At 41.2% G+C, this 17,883-nt stretch overlaps 1 protein-coding gene across 16 annotated transcripts in view; it reads right to left on the reverse strand.

Annotated features, from left to right (window-relative positions):
• LOC144294659 (uncharacterized) overlaps positions 1-17,883 on the reverse strand; it is a 209,573-nt gene that overhangs the window by 104,996 nt on the left and 86,694 nt on the right. For 11 of the 16 annotated variants that reach the window (XR_013362034.1, XR_013362036.1, XR_013362037.1 and 8 more), the window contains 2 exons: positions 6,088-6,134; positions 5,154-5,451 (listed from right to left, as the gene is read on the reverse strand). Coding sequence is in view for 5 of the 16 variants with exons in the window: in XM_077866472.1 (XP_077722598.1) it covers positions 5,338-5,451; positions 6,088-6,134 (161 nt within the window). In the remaining 11 variants the exon portion in view is untranslated. Of the gene's footprint in view, positions 1-5,153; positions 5,452-6,087; positions 6,135-17,883 lie in introns of those variants that run through there. The other 5 variants (XR_013362032.1, XR_013362033.1, XM_077866473.1 and 2 more) reach the window with 1 other exon arrangement.

The raw sequence follows: 17,883 nt of genomic DNA on the forward strand, positions 1-17,883 counted from the left end.
CCCCATCCTTCTCTCCCTTCCTCCTTCCCTCCTTCCTTCCTTCTCTCTTTCTGTCTCTCCCTACCCCCACCTCAGTTTTGGTCTTTCTCCCTTTCCCTGTATCTCTGTGTCTATGTGTCTCCCTCTCTTCTTCCCCCATGAAACTCCCAATCCCTTAGAAATATGAGGGAAATAGGATATAAGAATGAGACTCTTCTTGACTTACTTTCAACTGAGGTGCCACTAGGCGAGAGAGCCAATAGGGAGATACCGAAATGAGGGTAAAATAAACCTCCCCAAATACAGGGTAGAATCCCCAGAAGTTATCCTATAACCTTGCAAGCACATTAGTGAGGCTCAAAAGGAGGCTGTCCTCACTAACCTGGCCAGTTTCATTTCCATCACGCACTATGTTGTATTGATGCTGACACGCTCACCTCTGTTCCTCAGCAGGCCAGAGGCTTTCTGGCCTCTCTACCGTGGTTTATCCTGCCTTTTCTTTGTAGAACACCTTTCCCTACCTTGCTTTTCCTAATCCTTTTTTTTTTCCTTCAAAGCCAACCTCAAAAAAAAAAAAAAAAAAAAAAAAAGCCAACCTCAAATGCCTCTCCTTCCTAAAGCCATGTCTGCCCACCGCCACCCCCACACACCCAGAGAAGAATGGTACCCTCCTCTGGGCTCCCACCGTGGCTTTTACCAGAACTATTGGCACTTTCCACTCGGCATCAGAGAATGTGTGTGCACACCTGTCTCAGCTGCCAGCCTCTGCGTTCCCTAGGGCGTGGGCTATCACTGGGTCATGCCTAGAAGGACATGCCCACATTGGTAAACCCTTGGTGAATGAGTTAGTGAGTGGATCCTACTGGCAGCGGTGCCTAGGAGAGTTTTCTTTTGAGCATCAATGAAAAAACAAAACAAAACAGAAAAAAGGTGATTTCCTGAATCCCTTAAGGGTGGGAGTGGAGATGGAAGGAAAGCTCCAAGCCAGTACTTAGAGTAGAGTGACTCAGAGCTGCCTTCCTGCCTTGCAGACATCACAGTCCCTCCCCGGCACATGAATGGGTAGCTGTCCCAGGGCTGATGCCCTACAACCTGCCCAAAGACCAGGACTGAGAGTTTATCACAGGCTGTGCCTACATAACTGAGGCCTGCAGGACCAGTGTCTACACTACAACCTGCATCTGAGTAATCCAGACTGTATACTATGCTTTTCTAACTCCTGATGGTGAATTCCCTGTCTCTACAATCGAAACTTTTGGGCAATCCTCATCTTCTCAGCTTTTTTTCTCTACAGTGGATCTATACATCCCATGTCTGCCTGCCTTCTCTGTCCATGATCCCATCCTGGGCAGCCGATGTCTGCACAGCAGGCTGTGCTGTCACGATGAGTTTCTGCACACAACATGTTTAGATAAAGAATGGGTAACAAAGGGCAGCCCCGGTGGCCCAGTGGTTTAGTGTCACCTTTGGCCCGGGGTGTGATCCTGGAGACCCGGGATCTAGTCCCACGTCGGGCTCCCTGCATTGAGCCTGCTTCTCCCTCAGCCTGTGTCTCTGCCTCTTTCTCTGTGTGTGTGTGTGTGTGTCATAAATAAATAAAATCTTAAAAAAAATAATGGGTAACAAAACAGAAGTTTTGTTTGGGACCCCCCTCCCATTTGTAAAAGGAACACCTTCCTGCTCTGATTCAGATGCCAAGATGGTGATTGCAAAAGCCATCTGAATTGTGCCCTCCGGAAATGATTCCTTTAGCTCAAGCTTTATAAATATGAAAGCAAGGAAGGAAGGAAGGAATGGGGGGAGCTTAAACCTTACCGAGAAATAGCATTAAAAAGAGATTCTCTATTTGCAAGGTAATAAGAATCCCTATATTTTACTTGTAAAATAAATTTTAAAATAAGGCATATTTATAGCTATGTTTCTTTTTATAAATAATCTATATTGTTCTTTTTACTCATTAATTAGCACTATATCAGTGAAATTATAGTTAACATCACACAAAAATTGATGTTAAGTAAAGTGAATAAGATCAATCTTCTACAGCAAATAGAGTTTACAACTGTGAGCAGGAAAAAAAAGACAGAAACAGTTTCCTACCAAAAAAAAAGTAACAAATACTCTTTATTAGAATAAGGACATTCTAATAAGTGTTTGTTTCCTATAACAAAATTTTAGACTCCCAAGCTCAATAATCTTGGAAGTTAACAATAAAATTGTTTAATATTAAGGGAAAACTCTTTGCCCCTCTTAATCAACAGGTTTAGAAATTCAACTTTATGATGACAAGATACAGAGTAAGAATAAATTTAATTTCAATTTTTGAGTACAGAGTATATAAATAGTTGCTAAGCCAGGATTTCTCATCAGGGTACCACTGGCATTTGGGGTAAGAACATTCTCATTGTGTGGGACTCCTGGATGGTTCAGCGGTTGAGGGTTGAGCATCTGCCTTCAGCTCAGGGCATGATCCTGGGGTCCTGGGATCAAGTCCCGCATCAGGCTCCCTGCAGGGAGCCTGCTTCTTCCTCTGCCTATGTCTTTGCCTCTCTCTGTGTGTCTCTCATGGATAAATAAATGAAATATTTTTAAAAAAGAAAAGAATATTCTCATTGTGAAGGATGTCCCATGCATTGTAGCATGTTGGCAATCTTGGGCTCGTTCATTAAATATCACGGACACCCCACAGTGTCACCAAAAACACTCCCACACATTTTCAAAGACACCCAGAAAAAGTGGTACTGACTCCAATTGATAATCACTGGTCTAAACCAATGATTGCAAACTTTTTTCCTCATTATCTCCCTAAGGACCCCTTTTAGATCATTTTTTCCCTAATAGCCCCAACTTTATGAAATTTTAATACCATAGGTATACAATATTACATGTATATACATATGTTTCTATCCTTTGGAGAGCCACCATGGTAGTATCTCAAGTGTTTGTTGTCCCTGCCTCCACCCCCACCCCCACCCCCACCCTGGCCCCATAACCAACTTCCGCCCCTTTGGAAATGATGTCACTCCTATTGAAAATCACTGGTGAAAACAACAGCTAAATGATGACCCAGGACTCTATATTCTCAACGCTGAAAAATTGATGGCTCCTTAAAGTTTCTTTCAAAGCTTTTACTGAAAACCCATCTCTTCGGCTTAAACTTTACTTTTTTAATTAAACTTTTAATGAATATCATTATAGGATCTCATGTAATTATAGAAAATACAGAGAGATCCTTTGTACACTTTGCCCAGTTTCCTTCAGGGATGACAAAATTTTTTGGTTTGTTTTGCAAAACGACAGCCTAATATTGCAACCAGTGTATTGACATTGATACAATCCACCCATTTATCCTGATTTCACCAGCTTTATTTACATTCATTTGTGTGTGTGCATGTGTATTAAGTTGTGTACAATTTTATCCCCTGTGTAGGATCATCTGTCTACTACCACAAGCAAGACTTTGAACAGTTCCAACAACACAAGGATTCCCCCTTAGCACTTTTATAACCACACCCATCTGCTTCCCACATGTCTACTCTTCCCCCACTTCTTAACCCCTGGACACCACTAGTCTGTCCCACAGTTCTAAAATGTCCTCATTTCAGGAATGTTGTATAAATGGAATCATATAATATGTAACCTTTGAGGATTGGCCTTTTTTGCTCAGCAAAATTCCTTGTAGATTCCTTTGAGTTGTTGCATGTATCAATAGTCTGTTCCTTTTACTGCCAACTAATATCCATGGTATGTATGAACCACAGTTTGTGTAGCCATTCATCTGTTGAAGGACATCTGGGCTGATTCCAGTTTGGGGCTGTTACAAATAAAGCTGCCATAAATATTTGTCCATGGACTTGTGTGTGAACATAAGTCTCCATTTTTCAAGGGTGCCATTGCTGGGTTGTTTGGTAGTTGCATTTCTTTTTTTTTATTTTTTTTTATTTTTTATTTTTTTGATTGTCAAACTGTTTCCAAGAGTCCTTGTACCATTATTTTGGCATTATATAACATCTGCCTATTTTCTAATTGGATTGTTTAGGGTTTTTTACTATTGAGTTTTGAAAGTTCTTTATTTACTATAGATACTACTCCTTTGTCGGATATGTGGTTTCCAATTTTATTTCCCCAGTCTATTGCTTGTTGTTTCATCCTCCTCACTTAGGCTTTCAGAGAGAAAAAGTTTCTAATTTTGGTAAGGTCTAATTTATCCATTTTTGAATTGTGCTATTGTTATCAAGTCAACTCTGCCTAGCCTTAGATCCCCTATGTTGGGCAGGCGGGATCAAGGGGGATCGGAGGCACCAACAAAATGGCAGTGGACCCTTCATCTTGTTACCTTGCCTTGGAACTTTCCTGCCACCAGCAGACTACCCAAGGACAAATCATCACTGGGAGACAGAACCTATGCAGGAAACCTGAACTGCATCTTACCCATCCCCCATATAAAGGCATAAGCAGTTATCGCCCCATACCGATTCCACCAGTAATATGCCTAATACCTATGACCCCATATAGACACAACCTCTTACGCCTCCCCCCCTTAAAAAGCTTGCATGTACTCCCTTTGGGTGCAACTTCCCCGGCTTCACTCCCTTGCTGGGTCACAGAACCTCGCCTGAGAGGTCCCATTAAAAGGTTGCCTCCACCAACTTTTGCCTGGCCTCTCTATTTCATTTCACTACCAATTGGATTAAACCTGACACCAAATATTTTCCTCCTATGTGTTCTTTTTTTTTTTTAATTTATTTATTTATGATAGTCACAGAGAGAGAGAGAGAGAGAGAGGCAGAGACATAGGCAGAGGGAGAAGCAGGCTCCATGCACCGAGAGCCCGACGTGGGATTCGATCCCGGGTCTCCAGGATTGCGCCCTGGGCCAAAGGCAGGCGCTAAACCACTGCGCCACCCAGGGGTCCCTCCTATGTGTTCTTCCGTAAGTTTAAAGTGTTAGGTTTTTGCATTTAAGTCTAAGACCCAGAATCATGGGTTAATTTTTGTATAAAGTACAAGACTTAGGTCAATGTTTATTTTATTTTTGCCTCTGGATATCTCGTTGCTCTAACACCATTTGGTGAAAATGTAACTGTAGCACAGGTGTGAGACAACACTTGGCTCCAGGGTTCCCACGTTCAGCCTTTCACTGCTGATGAAATCCAAAGGCAGAGAAACAAGTGGTGGTGAAACAAGAAAAGAATTTATTCAGTGAGGCCAACACCGGGAAGACATTTGATTGGCATCTCAAAGACTATCTCTAAAGCGCTGAAAATACTTACAGATTTATATAAGGAAAATGTGGGATAAAGATCGGTGGGTACAGGAAGATGGGCAGTAAAGGTCAGGTCCATCTTTGTCTTGGAGTCAATCACGGAAGGGAGCTTGATGGCTCAGGGCAGTCCCTATTGCTTAAAGGGGTAGTTTTGGTTCCCATCAGGGAATGCTTTGCCTGCAAGGTCTTCTGCCTGAGTTCAGAGATAAGCTGGAAAGAAGAACTCAATCAATTAGAAAGTACAGAATGAGGTCAAAATGGAGGTAGCTGAAGTCATCCTTCAAAAAGGCTATTTAATTTTAATCTAGACTGAATCAAGGATATTTAAAGCTTTATAATCATTTCATACACACACACACACGAGTAAACAACATAGGTTTTGTTAACAATCAACACAAGCATACATATTTAGCTACTTTCTGACCACCTAAAATAGTGGTATTAAATCTTTTTTCAAAACAAAAAATATTTGCAACATATATCATAGTTGAAGGTCTAATATCCCCAATATATAAGAAACTCTTAAAAATTGAGGAAACAGGGCTAAACACCTGATAGAAAAATGAGCAAAACTCATGAACAATTTACCCAAAAAAAGGCATAAAATTTTCCTTAAACTTATGAGAAGTTGTTCAACTCATAAAAAGAGAAATGCAAATTACAACTAAACTGAAATACCATTTATCACCTAGCAAATTAGCAAAAATTTAAAAACTTGGCACCACATTGTGTTGGCAAGTCTGGGGAAAAATAGGCACTCTCATACATAACTGATACGAATGCAAAATGGTACAGCCTTATGGAGCAGAATTTGGCAGTATTCAACGAAACTATACATGCATTTACCTTTTGTTCCAGAAAGCCACTTCTAGGAATTTGCTCTGAAAATACACCTGCAACAATACAAAGTGATATATGCACATTTTTCTTTGCAGCATTATTTGTAATTGCAAAATATTGAGACAAGCTAAAGGCTCATACATAAGATGTGTTAAATAAACCAAATGGTATCAACACAAGGTAGTACTGTGCAGTGATAAAGGAGAATAGGGATGGTCTATACAAAGTAATATGGAATGACTTCCAGGACATATTCTGTGTATGAAAAAGCAGACTGCAACAAGGGTATATACAGTATTCGACCTTTTGTGTGGAAAGAAGAAATAAGAAAATTACATGCATTTGCTTTCTCAATTGCAAAAGGAAATTGAGAAAAAGTAAACCAGAAACTGATGAGAATGGTCATTCATAGGTGGGAGCCAAGTAGATAAGGGAGTGATAGTAACCGTTTGGAATTTGAGATCATATTAATGTTCTAAATACTTTCTTAAAAATTAAGTCAAGTGAATATGGATACCAGGTTTAAAACTCTGAAATGGAATAAAAACAGAAAAAAATGGACCTAACTATAATTTAAAAGAATAGTATAATAATAGTGAAAGGGGAAAAAGCAAGAGAACAAACCCAAGTAAGTTTCAAGCGCAGTGCTAAGACCATGTACCTTCACTCTAAAGACAAAAGAACTGTAAGTAAATAATTCTACTTATAGTCTTGGTACTTGCAATGGTATGGGTTAGCAACTCTGAAACCACTTTCTGTGAAAACTAGGATTGACAAATGAATAAATAGATTGAAGTGATGGGAGCTAAGTTTCTCACTGTGAGAGATAGCTGTTACAAATATGGAATGGGAAAAGCTAAGGATGAACTTTGTGGTGTAGGATTGGAATTACAGTTATAGGATAGATAGATAGATAGATAGATAGATAGATAGATAGATAGGTGTTTGTGTGTATGTGTGTTTCCTAGATCTGGAAGCTGAACAGGCCTAGAAGCAATATTATGCCAGTAGCAATGAACACACATACCACCCAGATCCTCTTAATATTCCTTATAATAGTATTAGGAACCGGGGTTCCTTGGAGAAATGGCTACTTCCAAGGTTGAAGAAAGAAGGACCTAGAATGTCTTGTCACAGAAAGTAAAGAAATGCTTTAAAAATTATAGGAACATATCATAAAACCTAGGAGCCATCTTGATGGGGCTCCCATTGGTCAAGCCTGGGTTAATGTGAGTGTCAAAATGAACAGAGGTAGCAATGACTTATAACCCATGAGTAAAATAAGATCTATGAGTGGATCTGACATAATTAAATATATGAATAAATAAATGAGAGGTAAAGAAAAGAGATTTCTTACAGATTTATGCCAACTAATTAATGTAGAAGGAATGATGAAGTTAGGAAAATCACCACTTGGCACTCATTATAGTAGTAATAGATTGAAGTAAGAATTATCAATGGATGCTAAAACCAGTGGGTAGCAGTTTGATAAGGAATGGATTTACCTAGTATTAAACTATCTTTCTGCAAATTACTTAATTACAAAGGGGAAAATGAGAACTTAGAGCAAAGAGACCTGGAGGATGTCACTATCCTCTTGACCTGGGGATCAAGGTCACCATCACCAACAATGGGACAAAGCAACATCACTTTCCTTCCAATACAATGTTCTGAAAAGAATATAGCATCACTTCTGTGGTATTTAAGCTAAAAATGCATGATCTGAATCCCATAGTGAGGAAATACTGTACTCCAACTGAGAGGTAATTCACCAAATAACTGATCTGTACTCCAAAAATGTCAAGGCCATGAAAAACAAAAGCTGACGAAACATTCCAAATTAAAGAAGACTGGAGAGACATGACGACTAAATGCAATGTGTGAACCTGGATCAGATCCTGGACCAGGAAAAAATAGCTATAAAGACATTTGGCAAAATTTGAATTTGGACTGTGGATTGGATGACAGCATTTTGTTGATGTTAAATTTTCCAATTTTGATAATCATACTGTAGAACAAATTACAAATTACAAAATGTACTTGTTCTCATAAACACTGACATATTTAGGAATGAAGGCATATAATGCCTACTTATTTTCAAATGGTTCAGATACATTTATATTTAGAAGGAGAGAATAAGGGGTGTCTGGGTGGCTCATTCATTAAGCGTCTGCCTTTGGCTCAGGTCATGATCCCGGGGTTCTGGGGTCGAGCCCCAAGTTGGGGGGTCCCTGCTCAGCGGGGAGTCTACTTCTCTTTCTCCCTCTGTGCTCTCTCACTCTCTCTCAAATAAATAAATAATATCTTTCTAAAAAAGAGAGAGAACAAATTATCATGTAAATGAGGCTAAATGCTGAGTCTTGGTGAATCTGGTTGAAGGGTATAGGGGAGTCCTTTGTATTATTGCAATTTTCTGATATTTAAAATTACATCAAATTTTTTAAATTACCAAAAAATCTTTTTCCATCACTGAAATATTTTCTTAAATGAAATCCCACCTGGAAACTCCAACATTTGTGTCCAACATATAAACTGAGAGTTATTCTGAATGAAACAGGGATAGTGGATCCAGAGATCCATACGCTCAGATCCTCTTCCACACTCCATAACAACACTGAAGGGTGTGACCAGAGAGGGTTTGCTGTCTGCTGAAACTTTCATGTGGCAAGGGTAAAACCTCTGGCCTTGGTGCGCCTGGGTGGCTCAGTTGGTAAGCAACTGCCTTCGGCTCAGGTCATAATCCCAGGGTCCTGGGATGGAGCCCCACATCAGGCTCCCTGCTCAGTGCGAAGTCTGCCTCCCTCTACCTCTGGTCATGCTCTCTCTCACTCTTTCTTGCTCTCTCTCAAAAAAATAAAATCTTAAAAAGAAAAGAAAGAAATCTCTGGCCTCACCCCTGTCCAGATCCTCTTCTTTGATCACCTCTGCTCTATACCTTCCCTTGACCTATGCTGTCCATGCTTACCAGCCTTTTCCTAATATTTAGGTAAATATGCCAATATGTATGCTATTGCCTCCTGTCTGTGATTTTCAGAAATGTTCCTCCCAAACTCACAGAGCTTCATAACCATTATTTCCATTTCTACATCCAGCTGCAGCTGCCCATAGCTCTACCAAGTAGGAATTAACTCCCTGAGGGCATGAAGGCTCTGTGGCTGGTCTCTGGCTCTCCTTGCCCCTGTAAATTACCTCTGTCTGCTGGAGTCGAACTCTCTGGCACTAGACAAGGAAAAAAATACCTGTATTAGTTTTGTACAGCTGCTGTAACAAGTTCCCACAGAAGTAGCGGCTTGAAAAAAACAACTGAATTCTTCTTTTACAGTTCTGCTAAGCAGGAGTCCAGAATCAGTTTTACTGGACTAAAGTCAAGGTGTTAGCCATACTGGATCCTTTCAGAGGCTCTGAGAAGAGAACCCATTTTCTTGTCTTTTTCAGCTGCTGGTGCCTGCCTGAATTCCTTGGCTTGTGGATCCTTGCTCCATCTTCAAGGGAATCGCTTCCAATCTGTTTCCATCATCACCTCTCCTTCTTCTCTTCTATCTAATCTCCCTCTGCCTCTCCTCCTATAAGGGCATTTGTGATCACATTTAGGGCTCACCCACAGAACCCAGGGTACTTTCCCCATCACAGGAACCTTAACATAATCACATCTTTAAAGTCCTTTTTGCTGTGTACTGTAATTTTCAAAGGTTCTAAGGATTAGGATTTGAACATCTTTAAGGACCATTATTCAGTCTACTACAGGTACCCAGATGGATCATTGTCCAGCAGCCTTCCCTTGTTACCCAAATACCCCCATATTAGTTGCTTTACTTCACTTAATTGTTCCTCCAAAGTGCACTGATTCAAGTTCAAAGCAGCTCTTTTGCAACGGACACTACACTGCCTTACTCTTCTTGCCACTGTACTGTTATGCCCCTACCTATAGAAAGTTATAGAGCTTGTATCTGCACAACCTTCCTACACAACCTTTTTATCAGCTGAACTGATGAATTGTATTGGTCTTGTGTAGCCCTAGTCCAGGATGGGAGCCTCTACAAGCAACAGGAAGGGGTTGAGCAAAAAGAGCCTCTGCTAATTTTCCAAGGCTATGGCAGGGGTAGGCTCAGGTCTCCCCAGGAGCTCTCATCAGCAACAACCACACAAATAAATCAAAAAGCAACTGAGCCACAGTGCTCCTAGAGAATGAAAGGGGAAAAAGAACATTGGTTTGCGTTTAGGCTGATTCTAAAATATATGGGAATGAAAGCCTTTGGGGTGATGAATTTCCCTTTAATGCTGTCACATCTGTAGTCCTGGGGGTTTAACCTCTGATTTTTGGCTGTAAAACCAACATTATTTCTGCAAACTTGACACCAGATGCTGCCAGGGAGATATAGCTGAAGTGATAAAAATCTATTTAACAGATTTAGTGAAGCAAATACAAACTAATTAACAATTTTGGAATTGGGATTAAACACTAATTCTTTTAAGCCATAAAAACTGAGATGAACAAAAGGGAAAAATGTTTTCCCTCTGAATAACTCAAAGGAGCCATCTGTTTGTCATTGAGAAAATGGCCCAACTGATAGATTTTGAACGAATTTCGACATATTTTTATCTGGATTTGAATGCATTATGGACAGAAGAAGAAAGAAGGCGCATTACTTGCTGGCTAACATGTCAATCTGGGCTTCCCTGAAGCTCCAGAAAACAAGCTATTTGTGTACTGACTCAGAAATGAGACAAAGAATGAAATGATATCTTTATAAATCCTGCTTGAGACATATGTTTCCAGCCATTAGGAAGGAAGGATGGCCTGAGGGTCCTCTGAATCTCAATATGCAGCAGCCACTGGTGGGACTCAGCTTCTTCACCGTGTCTTCAGGGTCATCATCCAATGAAGGCAGAGGGAGGCTTTGCAAATTAAGTGAAGACTCAGATATGAAATTGTGAAAATTGGGCTTGCCATCTTCCCTCTCTCCCCCCGGACATTCTCAGCCTCAGTGTGCCATCTCACTCTGGAACAGGGCTCTAGAACTAATCCTGCTCTAATTGGGACTGGGTGAGGGGGGTGAATTCTGTTTACTCTGGCCCCAAATTCAGTTGGTTTGGCATCAAATCAGTTTGACTGCTGATCCTACTCTGAGTGTCTCCCAAGAAGACCTCAGATCTGTTAGAAGCTATTTGAGGATGGAGAATTTGGTAGCCCTTGTGCCTAACCTGCTTAATAATAACGATAGCAATGATAATAAGAATAAATTACAGGGACGCCTGGGTGGCTCAGCGGTTGAGTGTCTGCCTTTGGCTCAGGGCGTGATCCTGGAGTCCCAGGATCAAGTCCTGAATTGGGCTCCTTGCATGGAGCCTGCTTCTCTTCTCTGCCTCTCTCTCTGTGTCTCTCATGAATAAATAAATAAAATCTCTTAAAAAAAGGTAATAAGAATAAATTACAATTTGAATACCTAGTGGGTGTCAGACACTGACACTGTCAGACCTCATTTAGTCCTCTCAACAACATTATGAGATAAATACTATTTTGATTCCTATTTTACATATAAAGAAACTAAGTGCTAGAAAGAGCAAGCAATTTGTCTAAGGTAGCACAGCTCTTGAGTGGCCTGTCTGATTCCAGAGCCCACCTCTAACTTCCATACGTGTCCTGCTATATGTGTGCCCATAATTTATCCATTCACATCCCACTTCTTTCTAAAATATATTTGAGATGACTTCACAAATACAGAACCAATACAACTCAATTCAGACCATTGAGTTTTAGAGAACGTAAGAGTAGAAAGGTCAAATTGAAAGGTGCATTGTCAGTTCAGATGAGGTTGGTAGAAGTACTCTAAGGGAACTTGAAATACTCCTCGAGGTTTGGTACTTGGATTCTTGGGGCAGGCAGGGCTGTGGATAACTGGCTCCACAGAAAGAAGCAAGACAAAGTCCGTCCTGGCCTCTGATGACTCCAAAGACCATGGAGGGCAAGTTGCAGGTGAACCAAGCCTGTCAGTAGGACCTTAAGGGCAGGCCCTATGGATCAAGCATTACCCTGCCTCAGTGTCCCCCAAATAGGTCAGTATTTGGAGGCTGAAAACACTATGTTTCAGTAGCAACTCGGAATGCTTTATTGGGTTTTGGGGTGGAAACCTTTATTCTTTTTGTCTGCCCATCTCGAAAAAGGCAATTGAGCTCCTGGGCATTATTTGAACATTTCCTCCATCAGAGTTCCTTCCTTATTCATAATGATGCTTTAAAGCTGGAATATATGTGGTTCCCTTGGGTCCTTCCAATGACTATTACCTAAAATTCTCCTGATGATAAACATATACATTCAAACATAGAATAGTATGAATTTTTTTTTCCAACTAGGGTTTCTAATCTGTGTTTTTGGACAATAAGTGACCAGGTTCTGTTACATAAACCCTCAATTCCTGTGCCCAGCACTAGGCAGGACAGCAAGCACTGGCCATCAGAGAAGTATGGCAGCCCAAAGCCAGAGGCAGAATGGTAGCTGAGGACCAGGACTCAAATGAGTAGCTGAGCTGCCTCAACCTCCCGAGTAAATCTGAGAACAGGCCAGCTTCAAAGAGATGTAAACTAAAGCAGCTAGAAAGAAGCTGATTTGGGTGCCCTCTGACAGTTTAAGCCCTGTTCCTTCCCTCCATTTCCCACCCCATCACACAGAGACAGCCAGGCCATCGGGCTTTTCACACTGGTGTTTCTCAAACTAACACCTTTGAACTTTTTCTCTGGGTTCATAATTTTTTGATATTGTTGTTAGTTTTGTGTTTTTGTTTCAATGAAAGTCTAAAAATATAATCAATATAACTAGCTGACCAGACAAGCCACAGAATTTCTGTGTCCACATGTCAGTTTGTGTCTATGACAGCATAGGGGCCAAATAGAACTGTTTTAACTGTCTCAGGCTGATGAAAAATGAACAAGAGGAACTTCAACACAAATGATATAATCACTGTCAAGCGAAGAACAATCTTGCTACATCTTGTAGAAACAAAGGTGGCATGATATTTAGAACAAAGGATATTGAGGGATCCCTGGGTGGCTCAGTGGTTTAGCTCCTGCCTTCGGCCCAGGGTGTGATCCTGGAGACCCAGGATCAAGTCCTGTATCGGGCTGCCTGCATGGAGCCTGCTTCTCCCTCTGTCTGTGTCTCTCCCTCTCTCTCTCTCTCTCTCTGTCTCTCAAGAATAAATGAATAAAATCTTAAAAAAATATATTGAGAATAGAGGGATTTTACTGGTTTTGAGAACCTGTTTATAGTTTATCAATTTGTAAGTTTTTTGAAGTTTATGTTTGCACAGTGTGGTTTATATTTAAATTTATACACTTGTCTTGGTTTTAAGGAGATTGTACTTAGGTTAATATCTGTACATTTTAAGTTATGATAATAAAATACCCGGCAACTTTTTCCCCCTTAAAAGGGGTCTATACGTCATTGAAGCTTGAAGCACTAGTACTTTCTGAACATTACATAATCAATTTTTCTAATACAGTGAGGTTTGTCCCATACTAGCCTGTGGGTATGGATATTTTTAATTCGTCAGACTAACTTCTTGACTTTCTTTATGGCACCTTGTTCATTATCTTTTCCTCTGAAAAATGCTGAAAGGACCATTAGCTTTAGTGAAGAAGCTCCATCTGACCACACTAACTGTTCTAAACAGGAACAGGAGGTTCTGGAAGGTCCTCAAAGACTATAATTTGATCAGATGGACAAAGCAGAAGCCCCCGCACCAAATCTAAGTAAGAGCTTGATTTATCCAGGCAGCAGGACACCCTTAATGCTCATCCCCATGGTTTCTTCATCTGCTCCCATCCCCATGCCTGGAGACAGGATAAGCTCCAAAGGCTGGAGGAAGGAGGACAGGAAAGGCAGACCCTGGAGCTGAAAATCCATTTACCCCAGCTGTGAACTGGTGAGGGCTGGGAAGCAGGAGCCAGACTAGTGAATTCACAGATCAATTGCTGGCCACAGAGAAAACAAATTACTCTAGACATAATTGCAGAAAATGAAACATGAAAGCCGTTCCAATAAAACATCATATTACTTCTGATTTGAGTTACACTAAAAAGAAGAATCCATTAGAAGGAAGTTTTGAAATGTGGAGGTTTTGCCCTTAAGTCCCAACCAGGGCCCTTTAAATGTAGCCAGCCTGCTCGCAGACAGTGCTGGGTCTGGGAAGGAGGCATCAGTACAGACAGAGTGGGTGGCAGTGAAGGTCAACAACGCACACTCCCCCACACTGCCCAGGGCTGCTCCTGGTCTTCCTGAAGCAAATACAAAGTCCAAGGAAATAATGTGAATGAAGGAGATAGACAAGGTCTAAGACACAGACATACTTGGTTTCTATATTAAATGCACATGAATATCTTTTAATCCCCCAAAGAAATATACTTTCCACCATTTTTCATTTTTGGTCTGTATTTCATTAGGGTTACTAAAGAGGTGAGTATGGAGACATGCTCTATCATAAGGAGAACAATATTACAAAAGTGATCCAAAAGATAACGGACACATAATTTAGTGTCCGGAGATGATGGGGTACAGTCGGGAACTGTGCTGAACTAGAGAGCACTTGCTCTGCCTGAAGACAGCAGGCTCTGCTCAGGCCCCTTATTGCTACTGTATGCTTCACTGGGCAAATGTTGGTTCTGCACAGCAGTGATTCTGAGAGCCTGAAAAGGGAACAGAAGATGATTGCTAAAGGGCCATCCATCCTTCAGATGTGGGCTGAGCACTGGCCAGTTTAACCAGTTTGCTGCTGGGCCTTTTTTCTGTAAAGCATTTATCAATTAACAACCTGTAACAAGTAATAGAGGTAGGCTCCAGGTACGGAACACCATTATGTGTCCAGCCATACATAATGAGGCCATTCTCACATTTTGGCCAACAGCCCATGCTAACACAACCCTGCTGATGTGAGTTTAACAAATTCTATTAAATGAAAAACTCAACATAATGGCAGCTATTAATACCGTCTAATATTAATAGATAGCATTAATCTTATGTAATGGAATCTGTCCATTTAGCAGGCACTTCATTTCACAGCTCTTCCCCACTTCCTTCAAGAATCCCCTCACCACACTGACCACTGTCTGCTGAATACCCTCCAATTTGCCATTCTACTAAGGTGGCGACTATAGGACCAACAATAAATGTGACAGCACAGAAGAAACCCCAGTCACGGCCCTAAGGCTCTCCTCATATCTAAAATCTTACCTTTTAGATCTCAGCTTAGATGCCACTTCCATCAGGAAGCCTTCCCTGCTTGTCTCCTCCATGTCAACAATAAATAGCAAGAGCTGACTTAAACGCCCTCCATCAAGTTTCCCCAGAGTGGTTGATTTGCTGATACCTAACATCACCCTCTGTAGGCTCCTTCCAAGCAGGGTCCTGGCATCTCCCAGACCAAACTATAGCAAACATTCAAACAAATGAACAAATTATTAAGTGGATTCTTATGCAAATGAATGAAAGGAAAGTAGATGGATGGCTGAATGAATGGACGGACAGATGCTGTCTGCCTTTTTAGAAGCTCTATGTAGGGGGAGTGTTCTCCAACATGACGTTTTAATAGAGATCTCGCCACAAGATGGCGCTCATAATTTTCTTAATTTATGGTTTCTATTAAAAAAATTTTAATTTCAAGTTTCAAACATCATTATATGTTTCACAGTTAATTCAGCTTATTTACCATGCCGTCCAAGTTTCGCATTTCATCACATATCATACAATCACAAACATGCTCTTTGCCATGGGACGTCAAGACACAACCCTACAGCATTTTGTTTTGACATTGGGTGGGTGTGACTGTGGCTTGTCTTGATTGCTGCAGAGTGTCAAGAACAATGTCAATCCCCAGATAGTACAGGAAACAAAGGCATCCTTCCACCACTCCACCCGCAACAAGAATCAGCAGAAAAATGAAACCTTGGCTTGAAATAGCCATTAACCTTTGGCTCCTGGAATTTTGCCTTAATAAAATAATAACTCCTTACACTGTACAGTGCGTTATGCTGCATAAAGCAATTTCACATCACGTTAACAGTTCTTGAGCTCCTACAAACTAAGGTAGCCACATGAGATTTATTATCCCCTTTTAACCCTCATACCTACCCTGTGAGTTAGGTCTTAATACCTCCCATTTTACAGATAATGAAATGGAAGTTCAGAGAAGGGATGTCGTCTTGCCAGAATCACAGATGGTAAGTGGCAGAGCAAGAGATGGGACCCAGCTTTGTCTCCAATTATTAATTTGCTTCCAATTATTCTCTAGGACATAAACCATCCCAGTGTCAAAAAAGGGGGGGGTATTAGGCAGTAAGGAGGCAAGGAAACTGCCAGATATAAGTCCCTATGCTGTGCCTGCACATACATACCTCAGAGTAGCTCTATAAGGAAGGCAATAATTGCTATTCTCAAGTACCCACAAGCAGCCCAGGCACAACGCCAGTGGCTTTCCCATACATCGTTTCATTTCATCTGTCTCCTTCTGTGAGGAAGATATTATCCCCATTTTACAGATAAAGAAATTATAGTTCAGAGAGGTTAAATGGCTTATCTTATGTCACAGAAGACCCAAGTGCCAGGGCTGAGATTCAAACCCAGTTCCATCTGACTTGGAAGTTTTGGGGCACCATATGAGGTTACCTAAGACCACCTAAGTGGGAGTAACTTGGGAATTCTGGGCAGGATTCCCGGGAGCTGCCACTTTATCTGCTCTTCTAGAACTATCCATGTTCCCCAAACATTCTCTGAGTCTTTGCACATTCTATTCCTCTGCCAGAAATGCCCAGCAAGAAAGTTCTTCCTCACCTTTCAAGACCCAGCTCAAATGTCATTTTTTCTATGGTAATTCTTCCAATGGTGTTCTTGTTAAATATATGCACATGTCTTCATGCCATATCTGTTGTCCTTCCTCTGACCTGCTACACCCACACTACCCCATTACCACAGGAACACACACATTTAACCTTGTAGTTCCTATAGAATACTATATATCCCACTGCATGATGTCAAGAGCTAACGGGGCTGAGATCTCTCTTACCGGCAAGCTAACAGGTTGACCTGCCATGGTTCTACGGGTGCCAGAGGAAGATGCAGATTCCATATTCACTTTGTCTCCAGAGCCTTTAACGGTGACCTGCTCATCAATAATTGCTGAATAACTAAAAGAATGAGTTCATAGGAAGGCTCAAGGCCCAAATCTCCACTGGCAGGTAGCTACAGAGACACAGATTATTGGCATCTCCATGTGGAAGTCAAGAAGGAAGGAACAGTGAAGGAGAACAGGACAGCACAGTAGGTGGAGTCAGTGGACACCAGAAGCTTCCTATTCATGGACCAGTTAGTGGGTCATGTGTTTATTTGTAAATACTTAAGGCCCTAGTTAGAAAATTCTTGTATATTCTTTTTTACAGATACACATAGTACTTCCTCTGTGCCAAGCACTGGCTTGAAGAACTTAATGTATATTAACTGTGCTCATTTTCATAGCCTTTGTGACTGTCACAGGGAATTGAGGTGAACGCAGCGCTCCATGACATCAGAGCTTATGTGAGAAAAGATCATGCAGCTTGGCCGGTTTCTCTTGGGACACTTTGGAAGCCTTTAGCCAGTAAGAAGTGCAACTGCCCTGAGGCCACCATGTAGAAAGACCAGACAGAAAGTAATGCCTGAAGAGCCCCTATAGTTTCAGATCCAGCTGCTTGAGTGTCCCTAGCCCTACTACCACCACCATGAGAGAGCCCCAGAAACAGCTTTCTTGTTGAAGCCTATCTACTCCCAGATTCCAGAGC

The sequence above is a fragment of the Canis aureus genome, chromosome 23, assembly GCF_053574225.1.
Source record: "Canis aureus isolate CA01 chromosome 23, VMU_Caureus_v.1.0, whole genome shotgun sequence".
NCBI classification, from domain to species: domain Eukaryota; kingdom Metazoa; phylum Chordata; class Mammalia; order Carnivora; family Canidae; genus Canis; species Canis aureus.